Source organism: Mustela lutreola, chromosome 13 (genome assembly GCF_030435805.1).
Source record: "Mustela lutreola isolate mMusLut2 chromosome 13, mMusLut2.pri, whole genome shotgun sequence".
Classification (NCBI taxonomy): domain Eukaryota; kingdom Metazoa; phylum Chordata; class Mammalia; order Carnivora; family Mustelidae; genus Mustela; species Mustela lutreola.
The window spans coordinates 78381363-78401414 of record NC_081302.1 but is presented as its reverse complement, the minus strand read 5'-3'; the positions used below and the strand labels follow the sequence as shown (position 1 = coordinate 78401414).

Below are 20052 nucleotides of genomic sequence, written 5' to 3'. Positions count from 1 at the left end.
GTTCCAGGACCCTGGGATCATGACCTGAGCTGAAGGCAGACACTTAACTGACTGAGCCACCCAGGCACCTCTGTAATTTGTCTATCTCTAATTTGTCTATTTTGTTGTTGAATTTATTAGCACAAAGTTGTTCATAATATTCTGTTATCATTTCGCATCTATAGTTTCTGTGGTGATCTCCTATTTCATTGCAGGTTGTAATTTGTTTTCTGTTTATATCATTGATCTCTGTTCTTATCTTTATTCTGTTTTTCCTTCTACTTTGGGCTTACACATCTCTTTTATCTTCTTAAGATGGAACCTTAGATAATTGATTTTAAATTATTCTTTTCAATAAGCAATTAAAACTATCAATCTTCCACTAAGCTGTGTTCTACTTGTATTCCATAAGTTTTGTTATATTGTATTTTCATTGTCATTTAGTACAGAATATTTTCAGTTTTCTTGTGATTTTTGTCTTTTATTCGTGGATTATTTAGAAATACATTGTTTAGGGGCACCTGGGTGTCTCAGTGGGGTAAGCCTCTGCCTTCTGCTCAGGTCATGATCTCAGGGTCATGGGATCGAGCCCCACGTCAGGCTCTCTGCTCAGCGGCCGCCACCCCCCCCCCCCCCCGCGTACTTGTGATATCTCTCTCTCTGTCAAATAAATAAAATCTTTAAAACAGTATATATATTATCTAATTTTAGGGGTGCCTGGGTGGCTCAGTTGGCTAAGTGTCTGACTCTTGATTTGGCCTAAGGTCATGATCTCAGGGTTGTGAGATTGAGCCCTGCATTGGGTTCCATGCTCACCCTGGATTCTGCTTGTCCCTCTTCCTCTGCTCCTCTTATCACAACGCACTCTCTGTCTCTCACACTCTCTCAAATAAATTAATTAAAATTTAAAACATATATATAGTTGGGGCGCCTGGGTGGCTCAGTGGGTTAAAGCCTCTGCCTTCGGCTCAGGTCGTGATCTCAGGGTCCTGAGATCGAGCCTCGCATCGGGCTCTCTGCTCGCCGGGGAGTCTGCTTCCCCCTCTCTGCCTGCCTGTGATCTCTGTCTGTCAAGTAAATAAATAAAATCTTTAAAAAAAAAATGTGTGTGTGTGTGTGTGTATATATATATATATATATAGTTAATTTTTAAACATGTATGGAATGGAACAGAAAACCCAGAAATGAATCCATAATTATATGGTCAGTTAATTTTTTACAAAGGAGGAATAAATATACAATTGAAAAAAGTCTCTTCAGCAAATGGTGTTGGGGAAACTGGAAGCTAAACTGGACATGCAAAAGAATGAAACTGGACCACTTTCTTTCACAATAAACTCAAAATGAATTAAAGACCTTATGTGAGATCTGAAACCATAAAAATCCTTGAAGAGAGTACAGGCAGTAATTTCTCTGTCATCGGCTATAGAAGCATTTTTCCAGATCTGTCTCCTGAAGCAAGAAATATGAAATCCAAAGTAATCTTTTGGGACAACATCAAAATAAAAAGTTTTTGCACAGCAAAAGAAAGAGTTAAAATTAAAAAGACAATCTACTTAACAGAAAAAGGTATTTGAAAATCACATATCTGATGAAGTGCTAGTATCCAAAATATATCAAGAACTGATACAGCTAAACACCCAAAAAACAAATAACCCAATTAAAAAATGCACAGAAAATATGAACATTTTTCCAAAGAAGACATCCAGATAGCCAATAGACACAAAAAAATGCCCAACATCACTCATCATAGGAAATGGAAATCCAAACTACACTTATACCTGTCAGAATGGCTAAAATAAAAAACACAAGAAATAACAACTGTTGGTGAGCTTGTGGAGAAAAAGGAACCCTGGAGCACTCTTGGTGAGAATACAAACTGGTGCAGCTACTGTGGAAAACAGTATGGATTTTTCTCAAAAAGTCCGAAACAGAACTACTCTACAGTTCAGTAATCACACAACTGGATATTTACCACAGAAATTCACAGGGATACATGCACCCCTCTGTTTATTGCAATATAACTTTTGATATCCAAATTATGGAAGCAGCCCAAGTGTCCACTGATAGATGAATGAATAGAGAAAATTGTGTGTGGGTGTGTGTGTGCGCGCACACACGCATGTGCACACATACGCACACAAAAATATTCAGCCATAAAAAAAGAATGGAATCTTGCCATTTGCAACAATATGGATGGAGCTAGAGAATATAATACTAAGTGAAGTAAGTCAGTTAGAGAAAGACAAATACCATATTATGTTACTATATAGAATTAAACAAAACAAGCAAAACGGGAAAGAGTCAAACCAAGAAACAGACTCTTTAACTATAGAGAACAACCTATTACTAGAGGGGAGTGGGTGGGAGGTGGATGAAATAGGGGGTGGGGATTAAAGAGTACACTTACTACCATGAGGAGCACTGAGTAGCATAGAATTGTTGAATCACGGATTTTACACCTGAAACTAATATAACGCTGTATGTTAACTATGCTGGAATTATAATTAGAAAACTTAATAAAATTTTTTTAAACATGTGAGTCTTTTGGGATAATTTATTGCTGATTGCTAATTTATTTCCATGTGGTCAGAGCAAAGAGATCCTATATTTTAGAGACATAAACTGAAATATTTACAGGTGAAATCATGTCAGATTTATTTCAAAATAATCCAGGCTAAGGTGGGAGGATGGGGTACGAATGTTGATAAAATGAGATAGGCTGAGAGTGGATAATGATACACAGGGGTCTGTTTTACTACTCTATTTTTTTTTTTTAATATTTTATTTGTTTATTTTACAGAGAGCTAGAGAGAGAGCACAAGTAAGTAGAGCGGCAGGGAGAGGGGGAGAGAAAGAAGCAGGCTCTCTGCTGAGTAGGGAGCCTGATGCGGGGCTCAATCCCAGGACTCTGGAATCATGACCCGAGCCGAAGGCAGCTGCCCAACCAACTGAGCCACCCGGGCGCCCCTACTACTCTATTTTTTTTAAAAGATTTTATTTATTTAGTTGACAGAGATCACAAGTAGAAAGACAGGCAGAGAGAGAGAAAGGAGGAAGCAGGCTCCCCGCTGAGCAGAGAGCCTGATGCGGGGCAGTGGCTCAATCCCAAAACCCTGGGATCACGACCAGAGCGAAGGCAGAGGCTTTAACCCACTAAGCCACCCAGGCGCCCCTTACTATTCTATTTCATTTACGTTTAAAAAATTCTGTAATAAAAAATCCAAAAGAAAAAAGTATACCGTCTCTTGGTACATCTCATCAGTCCTCTTCCCTCGTTAAGTCTTCCTCTGAGAAGTCCTTTTTACTCACCAGGCATCTCCTCTGTTCTCTTACAGTCGGCCCCCAGTTTGTTTTCTTTCATAGCACTTATAATAAATTATAAGGCGCTGCTTTTTGTTGGGTTCTGTTTTCACTACACTATAATATATTTCTTCACCAGCGTGTGCTAGGTGTGAACAGTCTTTGTTCAGTAAGTACTTGTAAAGGGAGGTGGGGAGAACTCCAAGCACTTCTCCTAAAGTTAAGAGCATTGCATGTCTTCATCCTCATTGTATTGTTTGTGGTTTGTTTTGTATTTCCAGAATTTCTTGCTAGGTAGAATCCCTTAAGCTTAGTGGTTTTTAAACTGTGCTTCAGTGGACGATCAGTATTCCAAGAGGCAGCCTTGTAGCTGGAATGAGGTAGCGAGGGGAGCAGAAGTAAAACTGCAGACTCTACTTTTAAAGTTCACATCTGTTTTAATCTAGGCATCTCAGGGTTTGTTTTTGGTTTTATTCTTAACAATTCGCAAGAATTTGATTGAAGAAAGCTTCCACAACTTTAACAAAATAATTGAAAGAATTTTGAAATATTATTCTGTATACTGTTATAGTAATTTCAACTTATCTATCATTACCCCCATGGCATAAATGTAGAATTTATTATTTTTGCCATGTTGTAACATTTTAATATTAGAAATCAGTGTTATTTTGAGAATATCAGAAGTTTTATATCCTATTTTCTCACTGGTCTAGGTGCTACTTATTGACAAGATACAGTTTTAAATGTTATTAATTTATTTTTTATTTATTTGTACTTTAAGGGTTGAAATTAAGTATGATATTGTATGGTACAACTGGAATGAATTAAGTTGATAAGAATGATGTATTAAGACACTTGTATTTTTAGTAGTACTCTTAGTACAGGAAATTAAGATTTTATTCCCAGTAGAATTAAAAGAATTTAGGTGATTTCTGTGATAGAAACCATTGCTTAAATTTATTCAAACCTTTTCTTTAAATTGTTTTTTTAACATAAAATCCTCAGAAAGACCAAAAAAAAAAAAAAAAAAGGTATCTACATGCTATGGGCTGCCTCTGTGTGGTGATGAAATGCTGAAGTGCTTTTCATCAGCTAGGAGAACTTTGGGATGTTTCCACAGCGTCAGAGTACCAGACTCAAAGTACTGCCTGTAGCACTTAAAGTCCTGGCCAGATTTCCGTGCTTTACCTAGCTTTACCACTTACCAGCTTTTAGGACTCAAGGCAAGTTACTTGATTTCCTTGTGTTCTCGTTTTCTCATTTGTAAAATGATAATAGTGTCTCATGGGGTTTATTGTGAGGAACTCAGCATACTTCTTTGGGCCCGATAAACTCTAGGTAAATATTAGCTACTCTCAATAAATCATCAGTTACCACTGCTGCAGCCACAGCATTAGGATTATGTGCTTACTTGCATTTGTTTCCCACTCGAAGACTTCAGCAAGTCTTAGCACATTTTATATGCCAGGACCTAGTGCATCTCCACAGTGGCTGGTGTGAAGGAGGCATTTGCTTAATGGTAGTCCTGCCAAATAGAGCCCAGCTCCCTGATTTTTTTGAAGTACTTCAATAAAAATATTGACTTAGATGTAATTCCCCACTGAAACTCAGTTTCCATCTCTAACCCCATACTGACCCATCTCCTGATAAATCTCCCCCAAACACCCAATATTAGAGTGTTTTACTTAGTAATAGTAATTATTTACTGTATTAGTTTGCCAAGGCTGCCAGAACAAAATACTATGAACTGGGTGACTTAAACAACAGAAACTTACTTTCTCAGAGTCTGCAGAGTTGGTTTCTTCTGCAGCTTCTCCTGAGTTTGCAGACAACCACCCTCTTGTGGCCTCTTCAGTGGCTGTCTATCTGTACAAGCTGCCCCAGTGTCTCTCTGTGTGTCCTAACCTCCTCCTCTTAGAAAGTCACCATTCAGATTGGATCAGGGCCACCCTACTGACCTTATTTTAGCTCAGTTGCCTCTATAAAGGCCTTGTTTTCAAATACAATCACATTCTGAGGCACCGGGGGTTAGGGCTTCAACAAGAATTTGGGGAGATTGAGTCCATAACACTTAATTATTTAGTTATGATTATAATTACTTATAATAATGATAGTTCTTACTGTTAATATATTATTAAATCATTACCCTGGAAGATTTGTTGTCTGACTAGTCAGCTGGATGGTTTAAAAATAGAAGAGGACTCGCTTTTTTAAGACGTAGATTTTTTTGAAGAAGTGGAATAAGGTTTTATGATAAAAGCAGTGATCTTAGTCCACAGATCAGAAGCAAAGGGTGTGTTGTATGATGCCTTTTAATTTGTATATATTGTTTATTCACAAATTCATTATTCACCAAAAACTTAATGAGTGCCTACCAGGTGCCTGGACAGGGTGCTAGAAGGTAGCAATCGTGAGCAAAACATGTAGCTGCCATTGGCCAGTTCACAACCTAGTATATACTTAAAATACCTGTGCCTCTGGAATGTAAGGAGAAATAGTCCCCCAGTGTATTAGGTCTTAGAAAGTGTTGATATTTGGGGCACCTGGGTGGCTCAGTCTCTGCCTTTGGCTCAGGTCATGACTATGGTTGCGGGATTTAGCCCTGCATCGGTCTCCCAGCTCAGCCGAGAGCCTGCTTCTCACTCTCCCCCTGCCTGCCTCTGTGCCTGCTTGTGCTCTCTATCTCTCTGTCAAATAAATAAAATCTTTTAAAAAAAAAGTGTTGGTATTAGACCTTAGAGTGCTGACTTTGTACTTTAAAAGCCAATTAATTAATTTTAAAAGCATTAAAATCCTGATTTAAACCACTACCTAGCACTGTGATCATGAGCAAATTATTTAATCCCCTCAAACCACTATTTCCTCATTTATGAAATTAGAAGTAATGTAAATATTTCATAGGGTAATTCATGATTCAGTGACATAATGCATGTCATATGTTTTGCACCATACTTGGCACTTACGAAGAACTTAATAAAATGGGTGCTGCTGGTTTTGTTTTTTGGGTTTCTTTTTTTTTTTTCCAGTATAGGAGCTAAGTCTTATCTTGGAGGTGAAATTGAGGAGATACTAAGAATAGCTTTATATGTAGGTTTCTAATAATTAGAAAGAACTTTTGCCAGAGCTTTGGAGTCTGTTATAATTTCTACCGTGACAGTTCCCAGAAAGGATTTGAAATAGTGCCTGAGAAGTGTGTTCCAATCATGAGGTAATGGAGAAAACACTGACCCAGAACTAAGATGAACTTAGCACTGGGTTTAGCTCTGGAGCCAGCTGGATGATCCTGGGTAATCCCGAAGTCTAGACTTTCCCTATCAGATTCTTTGCCTTCTTTATTAATTAGGAAATGGTTAATCTTAGATACTGACCTTTAGGTTTCTAAAGCTTTGTGTATAATCTCTGAAGTCTCGTAAGTTTGGAATTATATTCTAAAAGCAGAAATCTATAACTTGAATTTAATCTTCCTCCTGAATAAAGTAATTATCACTTTCCAGAGAATAATGATTAATATAAATGAGTATTTAATAGATAGTCCATTCATAGTCTTTCCTTGGCTGAATTCATTTCAGAGTCCCTAATATATTGTTAACATTGCATTTATATTAATTCTTGTTTTGGTAGCAGTGTTCTTATAAAAGGTACTAAAGTCATAAGTTCTAAAACCTTGACTTTCTCACATGGCTGTCATGTATTTGGAAAACATTTGGAAGGCACTGTATAACTCGGTTTTAACTGATAAAGACATAGTATCAGGCTTCATGAGAAATTTTTTCTTGACAATGTTACTGCTGTTGTTCCTTTTTTTTTTTTTCTTGGCAGAGTAGGAATAGTTTTTAACTGATGGATTATTAGGCCCACTTTGGTTAATAAATGAGAATGAAATAAGGCAATAAAAGATTTTAAATAGAATGTCCTTCTAGGAAATGAGAAAGGTTAAGCCATAAAAATGTGTTCTGCTTAGATGCCTCTGTCTGTATAAGTTCTTTATTTTATTAAATGTTTATAAAATCTTAATCAACTACATAATTTAGTGCCTAAAAAAATAGATGCTATATCTCACAGAATTACAGATTTTAATTTTCATCTGATATTTGATATTGACAAATGTTATATTATCTAATGTTGCAGTTAGTTTTTTAAAAGCTATTGAATTGTACACTTAAAATTGTTAAACGGTGATTTTAATGTATATTTTATCACAATTAAAAACCAAAACAAAAGTAAAAACCAATTAAACAATAACAACAAAATAGATTTACTCAGTTATATCTTCTCAGTATCTTTTCTCCAGAGTTTTTCTGCATTTGTTACTGAAGCATATATCTGGACACTTCCAAAATAGTGTGGGTACTTACTAGATTTTTAGGATTGATTACCATTGGGTTTGTATTTCTGTGCATTACAAATGTATGATTTACTTAACATTATTTTCATGGCAAAGATTTTTAATTGCTCTTCCTTGTTTTGCAGTTACTTCGAGAGCTTAAGCATCCAAATGTCATCTCTCTTCAAAAGGTTTTTCTGTCTCATGCTGATAGGAAAGTATGGCTTCTGTTTGACTACGCTGAACATGACCTCTGGGTAAGGTGAATTGCTGGTAGACATCGAGCCATTGGTTTCAGTCAGGGATTAAGAGTGACTAGAAGCAATTTTAATTTATCTTAATATGAGATTTACATTTTAAAAAGAAAAGTAACCTCATAGAATGTGATTGATGGATTACCAAGTCTAGGGTATTTTGCTTTGTATTACTACATTTTGATCTTATCAGTGTAAACTTTGTAACATGCTACAGAAAAATAGTACAATCTGAAGAGTATAAGAATAAGAGTTATTTAGTATTGTTTCCTAGCTGTAGATTTTTGATAAAATTTTAAAAAGTAACTGTAATAGCTATTTTGTTATAGAATTTTAAAAGCAGCATGTTTCCTTTTACTCTATAAAGGAATATAAAATGAGAAAGTGTTATCCTTATATAGGAGGATAAATATGTTATATTTGGAAGACTAGACTGAGACTTAATGGTTTTTGTCTGTTTTTTGTCATATAACATTTTGTCTATTTGTTTTTTGTCATATGACATTAAGCAAGTCTCTTAATGGCTCTGAAGTTGCAGTTCCCCCAAACCCATTGTGAAACACATTCCCCCAAACACATTGTGAAATGTGGTACTTTTCCTACTTTTTTACAGGATTTTTCTGAAGAGCAATTTTATATTTGAAAAACTTGATAAACTAAGTGTACTATACAAATGTAACATACTATTAATCATTTATTGAATATTTTTCATATTTAATACTCCATGTTCTAATGCATTTCTTATTTTCATCAGCAGAAGTTCAGTGTTATACTTACTTGAATTGGGCATGTTCTTGTATAGGAAGAATTCTTTGTGGAAGAGAGCTCCTAATTAAATCCTTGAAGATTCTCAAAGTCAAGTAATTACAATCTCTTAGATTAGTTTTATTAGGTTAGCTAATACAATGACAAAAATGATGTTATATTGATAAAAATTATTATTAAACTGAGAATTTAAATTTATCTTAGCAAAATAGCTGAATTACAAACAGCTAACTCAGTATTTGGCATTTACTCACTAGTTTTTAAAATTGGTATTTACAGAAGTTTTGGGTAACTATAAAATTTACTCCTTTATGTTCTTTGGAAGTCTGAAATGCCATCTTGGGGATAAGAGTTTATCTATGTATCTAAAGAAAATAGCAGGATAGCCAAAATAATTTTGAAATATACTCACAAAACTTATATCCTGATCAGTCTTGTGTAAAGAAAATGTTAACACAGACTACAGTTTAGAAAATAAAGCGAGTGAACAAAAACTCAATATTACATTAAGTTAATAAGTACTTCATTTCTGTGATCTGTATTTTTTCTAGTATTTAATAAGTAATTTAATAAGATCTTTAAGTATTTCACTGTGTTTTGTATACTGTTCTATATTTATATTTATATATTGGTTGTGCATTTATTGAAGTAAATGCCAGAGAAAACATATATACAGATCTTCCTTGACTGACATGGGGTTACATTCTAGTACACCCATCACAAACTGAGAATCTCATTAAGTCAGAAATACATTTAATATACCTAACTGACCTATGGAACATCACAGCATAGCCTAGCCTACCTTAAACGTGCTGAGAATGCTTATTATCAACCTCCAATTGGACAAAATCATCTAACACCAAGCCTATTTTATCATAAAGTGTTGAATATCTCATGTTAGTAATTGAATACTGTACTGAAAATGAAAAACAGAATGGTTGTATGAGTATGGAATGGTTATAAATGTATGGGCTGTTTACCCTTACTGACTGGGTATAGTAGCTGCCCTTGCCTGGAGTCACAAACGAGTATTATACTGCATGTCACCAGCCTGGGAAGTGATCAAATTTCAAAATTCCAAGTATGGTTTCTGCTGAATGCTTATTGCTTTTACTCCGTCATAAAGTCAAAAATCATAAGTTGAACCATAGTAAACCGGGACCACTGATACTGCTATGCAAGGGATCATAATCTTCTGGCTCAATTTTAAATATCTTTAAAATTTATATTTTTCATTCAGCTGTAGATTCTAAATATAAATACAAAATTTTGAAATAAAACTAGTACAAATTCTAGTAAAATTGCTCAAAAATAAGTTTTCCTTCTAAAAATAGTACATTAGTTTTAAACTCTTCTGCTAATTTCTAGAACTAGCCTCATTTGCATAATTTTAGCTTAACAGATTTCAGAAATTGAAACTTACATGGGTTTCATATAGTTTCAGATTTATAAGAAATATTTTTGCTCTGTAGATTCCTGTTTCCCATGAGTAAATGCAGTTTGATTCAAATTGTTTTTATGTTATCTGGAAGGAATTGCTTTTGAACTGAAAATAGACATCAAATTTTCTGTTTTATGAAACTATTGTCCAAAGTCAATGCTGGTTGTAAATATTTTTGTTGTTGTAGCTTCTCTTCTTTTAAAATAAATCTAATCAAATCAAAGTGGGATTCTGTTAATAAAAATTTGTTAAATTAGGGTGGCCAGTATTGAATTGAATACTCATATTCAAGGCTAACATGAAATCAAATTATATGACCCAAATTTATGAGAAATTTCTAGTCTGTTTTATAAATATGATTTGTAATAAAATGTGATTTATAATAATTGAACATAAGAGATAGTATTATATTCAATATAATTCCTAGCAGGCTAGTATGTGATATCTAATTTTATATGTAGGTATAAATAATTATACTTTTACAAATTATGCTGCACTGTTGCCAGATGTGTGTATATGGTCATCATTGGCTTTGTTGTCATCTTAATAATATTCATTGAAGTCAAGTAAGTACTTTTAATGTTCATTTTAATAAAAATCAAATAATTCACTTTACTAAAACCTCCTTTATCCATTTTATTTTCTTATTTTAATTGGAATATTGAAATGAATTAGCTGGGGTAAGGTGGCAGAGTGTAACAAAACAGTCCCAGTAAAAAAAGTCATTAAAAAAAAAAAATCCCTCAGATGTTGGTGAAATTTCATGATAATAACACCACATATTTATTATATAGCCTTGAAATAAAAATGAAGGTAAGAGATTTCCCCAGTGTAGTTTTTTGTAGTTATAAAATATTAGTTTAAAAAAAATGTATTTTGTTAAAATTTAATGAAAGTGTTAACTGAAGAAATGCCTATGGCATCATTTTTTTAACCTCCCCTACATATTATTCTTACTCTGGCAAATTTTAATTTTTAAAAATATATATTTTAATATATTTTTATTAAGCTCCAGAGAACCACTAGCCCTTATTAAGGGGAACAGACTTTATTGTCACACCATTTCTTGGGATAGGTGACAGAACATTCTAGATTATTGAGTTGTAGCTCTATTTTATTTGACTGTTTTTAAATACTTTGGAAAAATAACTGAGAAGAAAATTAAAATTGTGTAATGCTGCTGTTAAAGTATAGATGAATCATACTATATGCATGTCAACTGATATATTTTATCTTCCCACCAGGTAGTCTTTGCTATATATTTTTTCTTTGGAAAATAAAACTCCTTCAATCATTAGTTACTAGTTATTTCTTATCAATGTTCCACTTCTTATATCATCAGAAAATAGGAAGCAAAAATGTTGACCTCTAATATAAAATAAGTCACTCTTAATTATGTTTATTAATTTCAAGAATATGCTTAATATTCACTCAGAATTACTGCTCAAGAGTCTGTTCATGTTCACATGAGGTGCCAGGCATATACCTATGTTTTACATACAGCAGAATTGACTTCAGCTGAATTATAGGTGTTCATACAGTTTAAATGTGCTTTAATTAAAATGAAGAAACCTGTCAAGAGAGTTTGAAACATTGGATCTTGTTTCTGTTGGGGTACCTTAATTTTTAAGTGATTTTTCTGTTTATAAAATGGTATTGTGTTTTACCAGATGTCCACTGATACTATTTCTGGAAAACTTTCAGTGGTTAGTACAGGCTGTTTTTTTTCTCATCTGAATCTTTCATGTTTCTAAATATTTTTCAGTCTGAACTGGTCATTTACATGTTATTTCTTTATGCTTCTGTGTATTTTACTGAAATAATTTTCCTGTTTGCTTTGTTTATAACTCATGTATTATAAATAGGTACCACATCTATGCTGTGTCAGCCAACCCAGTTGTTCTGTTTTTTCTTTCTTTTCATTTAATCACTACAGATAAAAAAGATTCTGTTCTTGAAAATTTCCACCAGGTAAACAGGGATTGAGTATACTCTGAAAATAATTTTTAATTATGCTTTCAAAATAAAATCACATTATTCTCTGCTTCTCTGTTGCAGTCATTTATTTTCTGAGACATGATTATATGCTTAGGAAATGAAACTTTAGCTCTAAATTTTAATTTATGTTACCCAGCAGAATCTAAGGTTATATTTTCAGTATCTTTGGGAATCCCTGAGTGTTTCTTTTTCTGGCAGGAATATATTATACATCAAATTATCTTTCCCTCTTTTCTTTTTTAAGCTTCTGGTGATATTTTTCTTTCTTTCAGCATATAATCAAGTTTCACAGAGCTTCTAAAGCAAACAAGAAGCCAGTTCAGTTACCTCGGGGAATGGTGAAGTCACTATTATATCAGATCCTAGATGGGATTCACTACCTGCATGCTAACTGGGTGTTGCACAGGGATTTGGTAAGTTGATGTAGTTAGGTCTAAGCTAGAAAGATGCCTTTATAGTTGGATGATTTTCTAGTTGTCTCTAGATATTAGTGCTGCATTGACCTCCAAACCTTACAGAGGGAGTGAGGGTGCTATAGTCTCATAATATAGTCTAGCGTTGTGCTGTTTATATGATACATCCTACTTCTCGGACATACCCTGGCCGACACTTACTGAAGAAATGAAAGAGGGCACATTTATTTTCCTAAGCTTTTGTTTGCTTTTAAGACTGTAAATGAAGTATTGGCTTGCTTGATTATTAGGTGCTAGGCAAACTCTAGAAATTGATATATTTATGAATAACTTGGAAATGAAATTTTTGGAGCTTATTATATACTAAGTTACATATTAGAAGAGGAGATATTAATTCAATCTGCTGATTTTTTTAAGCCTCACTATATTAGTAGCACATTTATTAATTGTAATCGAGTAACTTATTCAGAAGCCTTGCCATGAAAACAGAAACAAAAACAAAAGAAACCTTGCCATGTTAAGATACATTGAATTTTTAAGAATTTGGAAGCTTCAGAAATTGGCTTACTTATTTTTATTTTACATGACAGAATAATTTATGCCTTTTTAAAACCCATCTAGGATAAAGATGTTCATTAAATTGTGCATTGTTCATTAATCTTCATGGATGTAAATTTAAATCTCAAATTCCCCTTATTGCATAATTATATTGTGCTTTTCTTGTTCTTTTCTTTGTAAAGGTGATAACTACAGTAAAATTTATAACAATGCCTTCATTCCAAACAATTATAAACACAATGCTGGAACTGGTGATTTGGTCTCTAGTTACATGTGTTACATTGGAAAAAACCCTGTAGACTTTGAGGCAGAGCTGATCTGCCCCTTGTACATATTCTTTCCAAACTGCTCTGTATTCAGTACCTTCCAGTGTCATAATTTCTGGTTCTTTCTTCTGTCTTCAATAAATCTCCTTTCAATATGTTTAATGGTATTTATTTTATCTGTAGTTCTCATACCTAGAAAGCATTTAGACTGGGACCAATAACATCAGAAATTTGGTTGAAAGAACTTCTTTATTTTTAATACTACTGGAAAATTCATAGTTGATATATGTAACAGAAGTAGGACAAATCCATTGACTCTTTATGAATCTGAAAATGAGGGGCTTCTGGATGGCTCAGTCATTAAGTGTCTGCCTTTGACTAAGGTCATAATCTCAGGGTCCGGGGATTGAACTCCACATCAGGTTCCCTGTTCAGCAGGGAGACTACTTCTCCCTCCCCCTCTCTCTGCTATTCTGCCTGCTTGTGCATGTGCACATGCTCTCTTTCTCTCTTTGTCAAACAAATTTTAAAAAAAAATTTATTTTTTCAACCTTTATGGATGGAGTCAACTTAGGGAAAAATTACTACTTTTGAGCTACTGACCTTTCTTTATGATCTCTAAAAGAATAAAATCTGGCAAAAGGGCATTTTCCCCTAATTATGCTGAGATGACACAACATTTTCTTTTCATAGTAAGTTATTTTTCATCATTAAAATATGTTTATTAGATGAATACAGATAAACAAACCAGTACTTAAATTGTTAATGTATAATATACTTAAACCACTTACAGTAATATTAACTATAGTAATGAAGATAATTATAAAGTTTAATTTTTAAAAATTTCTCTTTTGGGATAGCTCTTTCTATTGGTGCAGCCTAAATGAGTTCTCTTTGACCCAGGGATGGTGTAGGACATGTCATTTCAAAGTACTCTGTCTATTAGTGGTGTGCCAAGAGGTGGGGGCCAGGGGAAGCAGTGCATTCTAGATTGCAGTAAGAGAGGGACACACTCTCTGGAGATGATTTAAAAATAATAATGAAACAGATGAAAAGTAGTTATTCTCAGTGTATTGTCACCATATGCTGGCAGTTGTGAACAATATCAGTGATAAAATATCCCTGTACACAGAGCAAACCACTCCCACTCCTCTACCCCCTTTATATGCCACTGTTATCTGTTTAGTAGTCAGTTTATCCAAAATATTTTCTAAACTGTAATATATTATTTGTGTCATGCTTCCTTTTTGATTTCTCCATTTGGAGTGAGAGTTCCTGTATCATCTGTGTGTGACTCCTTACACCTAACTCTTCTGTGCATCGCAGGCCCACAAGGGCGCACTGAACCATTGTGTCATTAAAGTGGTCACCTCTGCCCCCAGTCTGGATCTTACTGGGTCAGGTGCTTACCACTTGAATTTGTTCTCAATTTTTAAAGAAATACTCGTTATCGAGTTTTGTTTTGTTGTTTTGTTTTTAAATGTACCCACCTTCTGCTAACTGAAAAATAGATTTTGGAGTTTTGAGGTCATGATGTTCAACTATAGTTACATTAGAAATTCATACATGAATGCTACTTTTTTTAATATATGAATCTCCAATGTAAAAAAGTATTTACTTTCAAGATGTTTTTCAGAAGCTGTATGTCTTTTTAAACTCTTTGTTATTATTTGCAGGTGAGATATTTACCCTGTAAGAATAAATATAATTAATAGTTCATTTCATTCCTTGCTTCTTTTCATTCAGGTTTAGATGAAATGTGGCAATATATATTGACCTTAGAAGACCTATATAGATTTCTAATTTACGAATTGAACTAGTTGGTTGAGTTGCTAACTTGCCAAGAAAAACATCATACTAAGATGGATAATAGGCACAGACTCCCTAAAAACATCATTTTAATAATGCCCCAGAATGTTACTGAAGCTTTTGCTTAAGAAATTGTCTTCATTATTAATAGACCTACTGATTTGAGGTGATAGAGTTATGAAGTTCTTTGATACATGAAGCTGAACTTTAACAATTAATAATCCTATTTAGTAAAGATTAATTTGTCACTGTTAACTTTCACATAGTAGCAGATCTGTAACTGGGGTTATCATCCATGGTGGGAAATAGAGATTTAATAATTCTGAAACTCTGGTTGTACTGAAGTTGGTAATAAATGCATGTGTGTGTGGCTGTTTTAAGAAGAATGGGCCTGAAAGAAAACACATGCAATATTTATTTTTGTGGTATAATTTATGATCTAAGCCAAATTTTTTTAGTTTTAGAACATTAAAATATGTATGTATAAGTTGGTTTGCTTTTACGCTTAATCTGTTTGCTGTAAGTAGAGATAAATTCCTTCTTTCCTTGGTTAGGATTCTCCAGAGAAACAGTGTGTGTGTACACACACACACACACACACACACATATATATACACACAGAAAGAGAAAGAGAGAGAAAAGTTTATTTTAAGGAGTTCCCTCGGGCAAATTGTGGAGGCTTGGTAAGTCCAGAAAGTGCAAGATAGGCGAGAAGGCTGGAGACTAAAAGGAAGAGTTGCCGTTAAGTCCATGGCAGTATGCTGTCAGAGTTTCCTCTTGTTCAGGGGAGATCAGTCTCTGTTCTATTAATGTCTTCAACTGATTGAATAAGGCCCACCAATGTTATGGAGAGTGAGCTGCTTTTCTCAAAGTCTTCAAATTTAAATGTTAATCTCATAAAAAAATGCCTTCACAGAAACATTCAGAAAAATGTTTGACCAAGTATGTGGGCACCATGACCCAGCCAAGCTGACGCAAAAAATAACCATCCTATACGAACGAGTAAACAGGCACAAAGTTGAAACAATATGGAACCATATTTTTTTAACCACCAATTATCTCCTTATATAAAATAGGAGTGTTGGGCTAAGGAATATTAAGATATTTTACCTGCTACTAAATCTTAATGAAAACTTCAAATAAAGATACTATTTAAATGACTCAAAATAAGGAAAGGTTTGAAGTCTTATTAGTCTGATTGGGTTGAGTTTGGTGGTTTTTCTGAGCACAAATAAAGAGATAGTAAGCACCAAAATCACATTTGATACTTTTTGTGTAGAAGCCAAAGTTTGATTTGGCAATGGTGTCTGAAGTCTTTCTTCTGAAATGGTAGTCCTCTTTGACTGAGTAAAGCACTTTGGCAAGGCCATGAGAAGCTGTCACTACTAGTGCCTCTACTATGACCATTTTAGGACACCAGCCACCCGGCCAGTTAATTCTCTTATCTGCCCTCTTTCAGTAAAAATGAATATTTTTGGTATATAACCTTCTAATTTTAGAATTGGTTTTTTTGTGCAGTTGAAAATAAATTTCAAATTCAGGCTGTTATCTGTTTGTTTGTTTTAAATGAGAAGAAGTCCATGAGTAGATTAAAATTTAAAAATCTCTGCATGCCGGTATTTGTGAATTGAAGTGAAAGCTAGTTACAATCTTTTTTTTTTAATTTTTTTTCCTTCTTCTCACTCTGTATAGCTACTTCCAGCTAACTCAAAGGTTGCCCTGCCTACCTGAATCCTTTCTTCTCTTCATCTGTGGTGTTTAAAATTCTTTTCATCCTCTGAAGCTCTGTTCCTACTACCTCAGCAAAACAGCCCCCCCCCCATCACTGGAAGTGAGTGGAAGTGAGAATGTGTACATCTAAAGTCCTATAGCAGCTACTTTGAACTATCAAGGGCACTTAAACTAGTTTTGGTAATAAGTTCTTTATTTGATTATAAGTTCCTGAGGACAAAGACTGGCTTAATTTGTATTTTTATCCCTCCCAGTGCCTAGCAAAATACACAGAGTATACAATACTACTTATATTTGTTGAATGAATAAACTAGCTCATTTGTAACAGAAACAAAGTGGCTTCCAAGGTGATTCTCCATAGGTTGTTTCTGCTACCTGATGTTTCTCCTACTACTACTCTGTTACATTTCTTCTTTTGACCTGCCCTCTTAGCTCTGCTATGGTTTACTGTAGTGGAGCAGTGCAAAATATCTCTTAATACTATTTTTTTAGTTCATTCCAGTGGCCTCCCTCTTTCTACCTAAAAGAACTAGACTCTTATCTGTCAGTCCAAAGACCATTCAGCCAATGGTATTGATCTGTTAATTTCTTTTTTTTTTAATTAAAATTTTTTTCAGTGTTCCAAAATTCATTGTTTATGCACCACAGTGAAACCCGTTTCACCTATTTTTTCATGTTTTGATGTAATATATTTTTTCCAATGTTTTCCTTTAATCTTAACATAAGAAAATCTCCATCATAAGTCCCTTACTTTTTTCAAACACATCTTAAAAGTCCCTTTTGTGCGAATTATACTTTAATTGTAGATAAGGCAGCAGTACCTACCTTCTGAACATAGCAGCTATTCTGAACTTGAAACTCTCATATTTCACTGTTTTACCATAAGTGAGCAGTTCATTACTAGTCACAATGTAAATACTTTAATTTCTAGCTAATATTTATTCACTTTTAGTTTTTTAGTGCATTCAGTGTTGGTTGAATTTTATGCTTTTGGCTGAAAATGCTCATCCAGCCATATAAGACCACAGAAATGATTAACACTTAAATCAGACTCTAAATATTAACGACTTGGGCTTTCAACACATTTGCTAAGGAACATAGGAAAGTAGTTACTATGATTGGCCAATGTACCATTAATTTTTGTTAAGTATATAATAAGTTCTCATGTGGTCATTAATGTGTTCCACTTTTTTTTTTTTTGAAAAAAACTGATAAAGTTCATTTTAATTATTAGTTTAATGGCTTTATCATAGAGGTATTTAACTTGGAACTACCAGACACATAATGTTGCACTAAGTGGAGTGTAATATTAAGTGAGAGATACTGTAACTTTTCACCATAGCTTTTTTTTTTTTTAAATTCAAGCTGAATTACAAGGCTATATATGAAGTTTGTTTTGTTGGAGTATTGCATCTATCAGCTGTAATTACTCTTGCCTGAAACTAATTCAAAACTGTTTTTTATGCTACAGTAAAATTTCTTAGAAAATAAATCTCTACAGAGATTTCCTTTAGGGCTATGCCAGTAGAGATGTGCTACTGTGAGAAGTGTATCATGTGAGAAATAGTTCAGTGGGCTACTCTATATACATATTTAAAAGAGGCTTAAGCCATTTCAAAGCTTTAATCTGACTTAAAAAAATCTGATAGTGCTGTTGCCCTGCAGTTAATTATAATTATCTCCAGTAACTTGGAATCATTTGGTGGGGCTTCAGCTGTCCTTAGTGAAGGATGGGTTGGTTTCCTAGCAACCATCGAATAAGATCAAAATCTCTGAGTGAGCCAAGCACTGAAACTCAATTTCAGAGGGCCTTCTTTATCAAGGCATTTTATCATGTATTGATGGTAGCATGATGAATTATGGGGGTATTCTGGGTCTGATTCTCTTTATTTGAGTGAAAGATTGCCTGGTTTATTGGTTTTGCTTACCAATACTAATATTTGCTCATGGTGATACGGTTTGTTTTAAGGTTTGTTTTATTGTCTCTTGAATTCTGTCACTAATAAGTGAAAAAAACTGAGAGGCAAAGAGGTTAAATGACTTGATTCTGGTTACTTGGAGAATGGTAAAACAGCTGGATCACTAAATGTAGAAATTTTTCTTCTAGGTCAGTGATTTTTAAATTGCTGGTTGTAAGCCTTAAGTGAATTAAGAGAGCAGACAATACAACCAGCCTTTTTATTTTTTATTTTTTTAACGAAACAATTAAAAACATCAGTACATTATGTATTAAGGGCAGTTACTTGTTTCACTTATATATGTTTATATGTGAATTTTGTCATTTAATATTAAATTATTTTCTTCCTGTGAGTAGTCTTCAGAAAAGTTTGAAAGCCACTGCACTTTACTATTTCTTGAAAGGTATTTGATACAGTTAGGAAGATAAGAAAAAACTTACTCAAATCTTTAGAAAATACTTGGTCCCAAATTGTAAGTACTTAAATGTTTTACACAAACTTCTTGACAGTGATGTTTAAATAATTTTGAATAATAGCTGCCTTTAGGGAATACATTTTTCTAAGTAGGGTTTATTTATGGGTGGGAGAATTCTTGGCAATTTTCACTTTCTTCCTTTAATAACTTCTAAATTGTCCGAATAGTTTGCAGTTAACATATATTATTGATATAATCAGTAAAAAGTATTCTATCTAGACTAGAAACTGAGGAAAATGTATAGTTAGGCTGTTACTAAAGTTCACACATGGTATTCAGTGTGGCTTAGGGTATTTTTATGTTGTTAAAGATGATGCTGTTAAAAAAAAAAAAAAAAAAAGGAAAAAAGAAAATATGTCCATACCTTTCTGTCTGTCTAAAAAGAAGGGCCAGGGGGCACCTGGGTGGCTTAGTGGGTTAAAGCCTCTGCCTTCGGCTCAGGTCATGATCCCAGGGTCCTGGGATCGAGTCCCACATCGGACTCTCTGCTCAGCAGGGAGCCTGCTTCCTCCTCTCTCTCTGCTTGCCTCTCTGTCTACCTGTGATCTCTGTCAAATAAATAAATAAAAATCTTTTTTTTTTTTAAAGGGCCAGTAAATTTCTTTTTTTTGGTTGTTTTTTTAAAGATTTAATTTACTTATTTGAGAGAGAGTGGGCATGAGCAAGCAAGAGCAGGAGATCACTACCCCAGCCAAAGGTAGACGCTTCACTGGCTGAGCCATCCAGGCACCTGAAGGCCAGTAAATTCTTTTTTTTTTTTTTTTAAAGCTTTTATTTA

At 34.0% G+C, this 20052-nt stretch overlaps 1 protein-coding gene across 3 annotated transcripts in view; it reads left to right on the top strand.

The window, feature by feature from the left end:
• CDK8 (cyclin dependent kinase 8) overlaps window positions 1-20052 on the top strand; it is a 136203-nt gene that overhangs the window by 72849 nt on the left and 43302 nt on the right. For 2 of the 3 annotated variants that reach the window (XM_059143842.1, XM_059143841.1), the window contains exons 3-4: window positions 7753-7863; window positions 12337-12477. In XM_059143842.1, coding sequence (XP_058999825.1) covers window positions 7753-7863; window positions 12337-12477 — 252 coding nt within the window. Of the gene's footprint in view, window positions 1-7752; window positions 7864-12336; window positions 12478-20052 lie in introns of those variants that run through there. The other variant, XM_059143843.1, reaches the window with a different exon arrangement.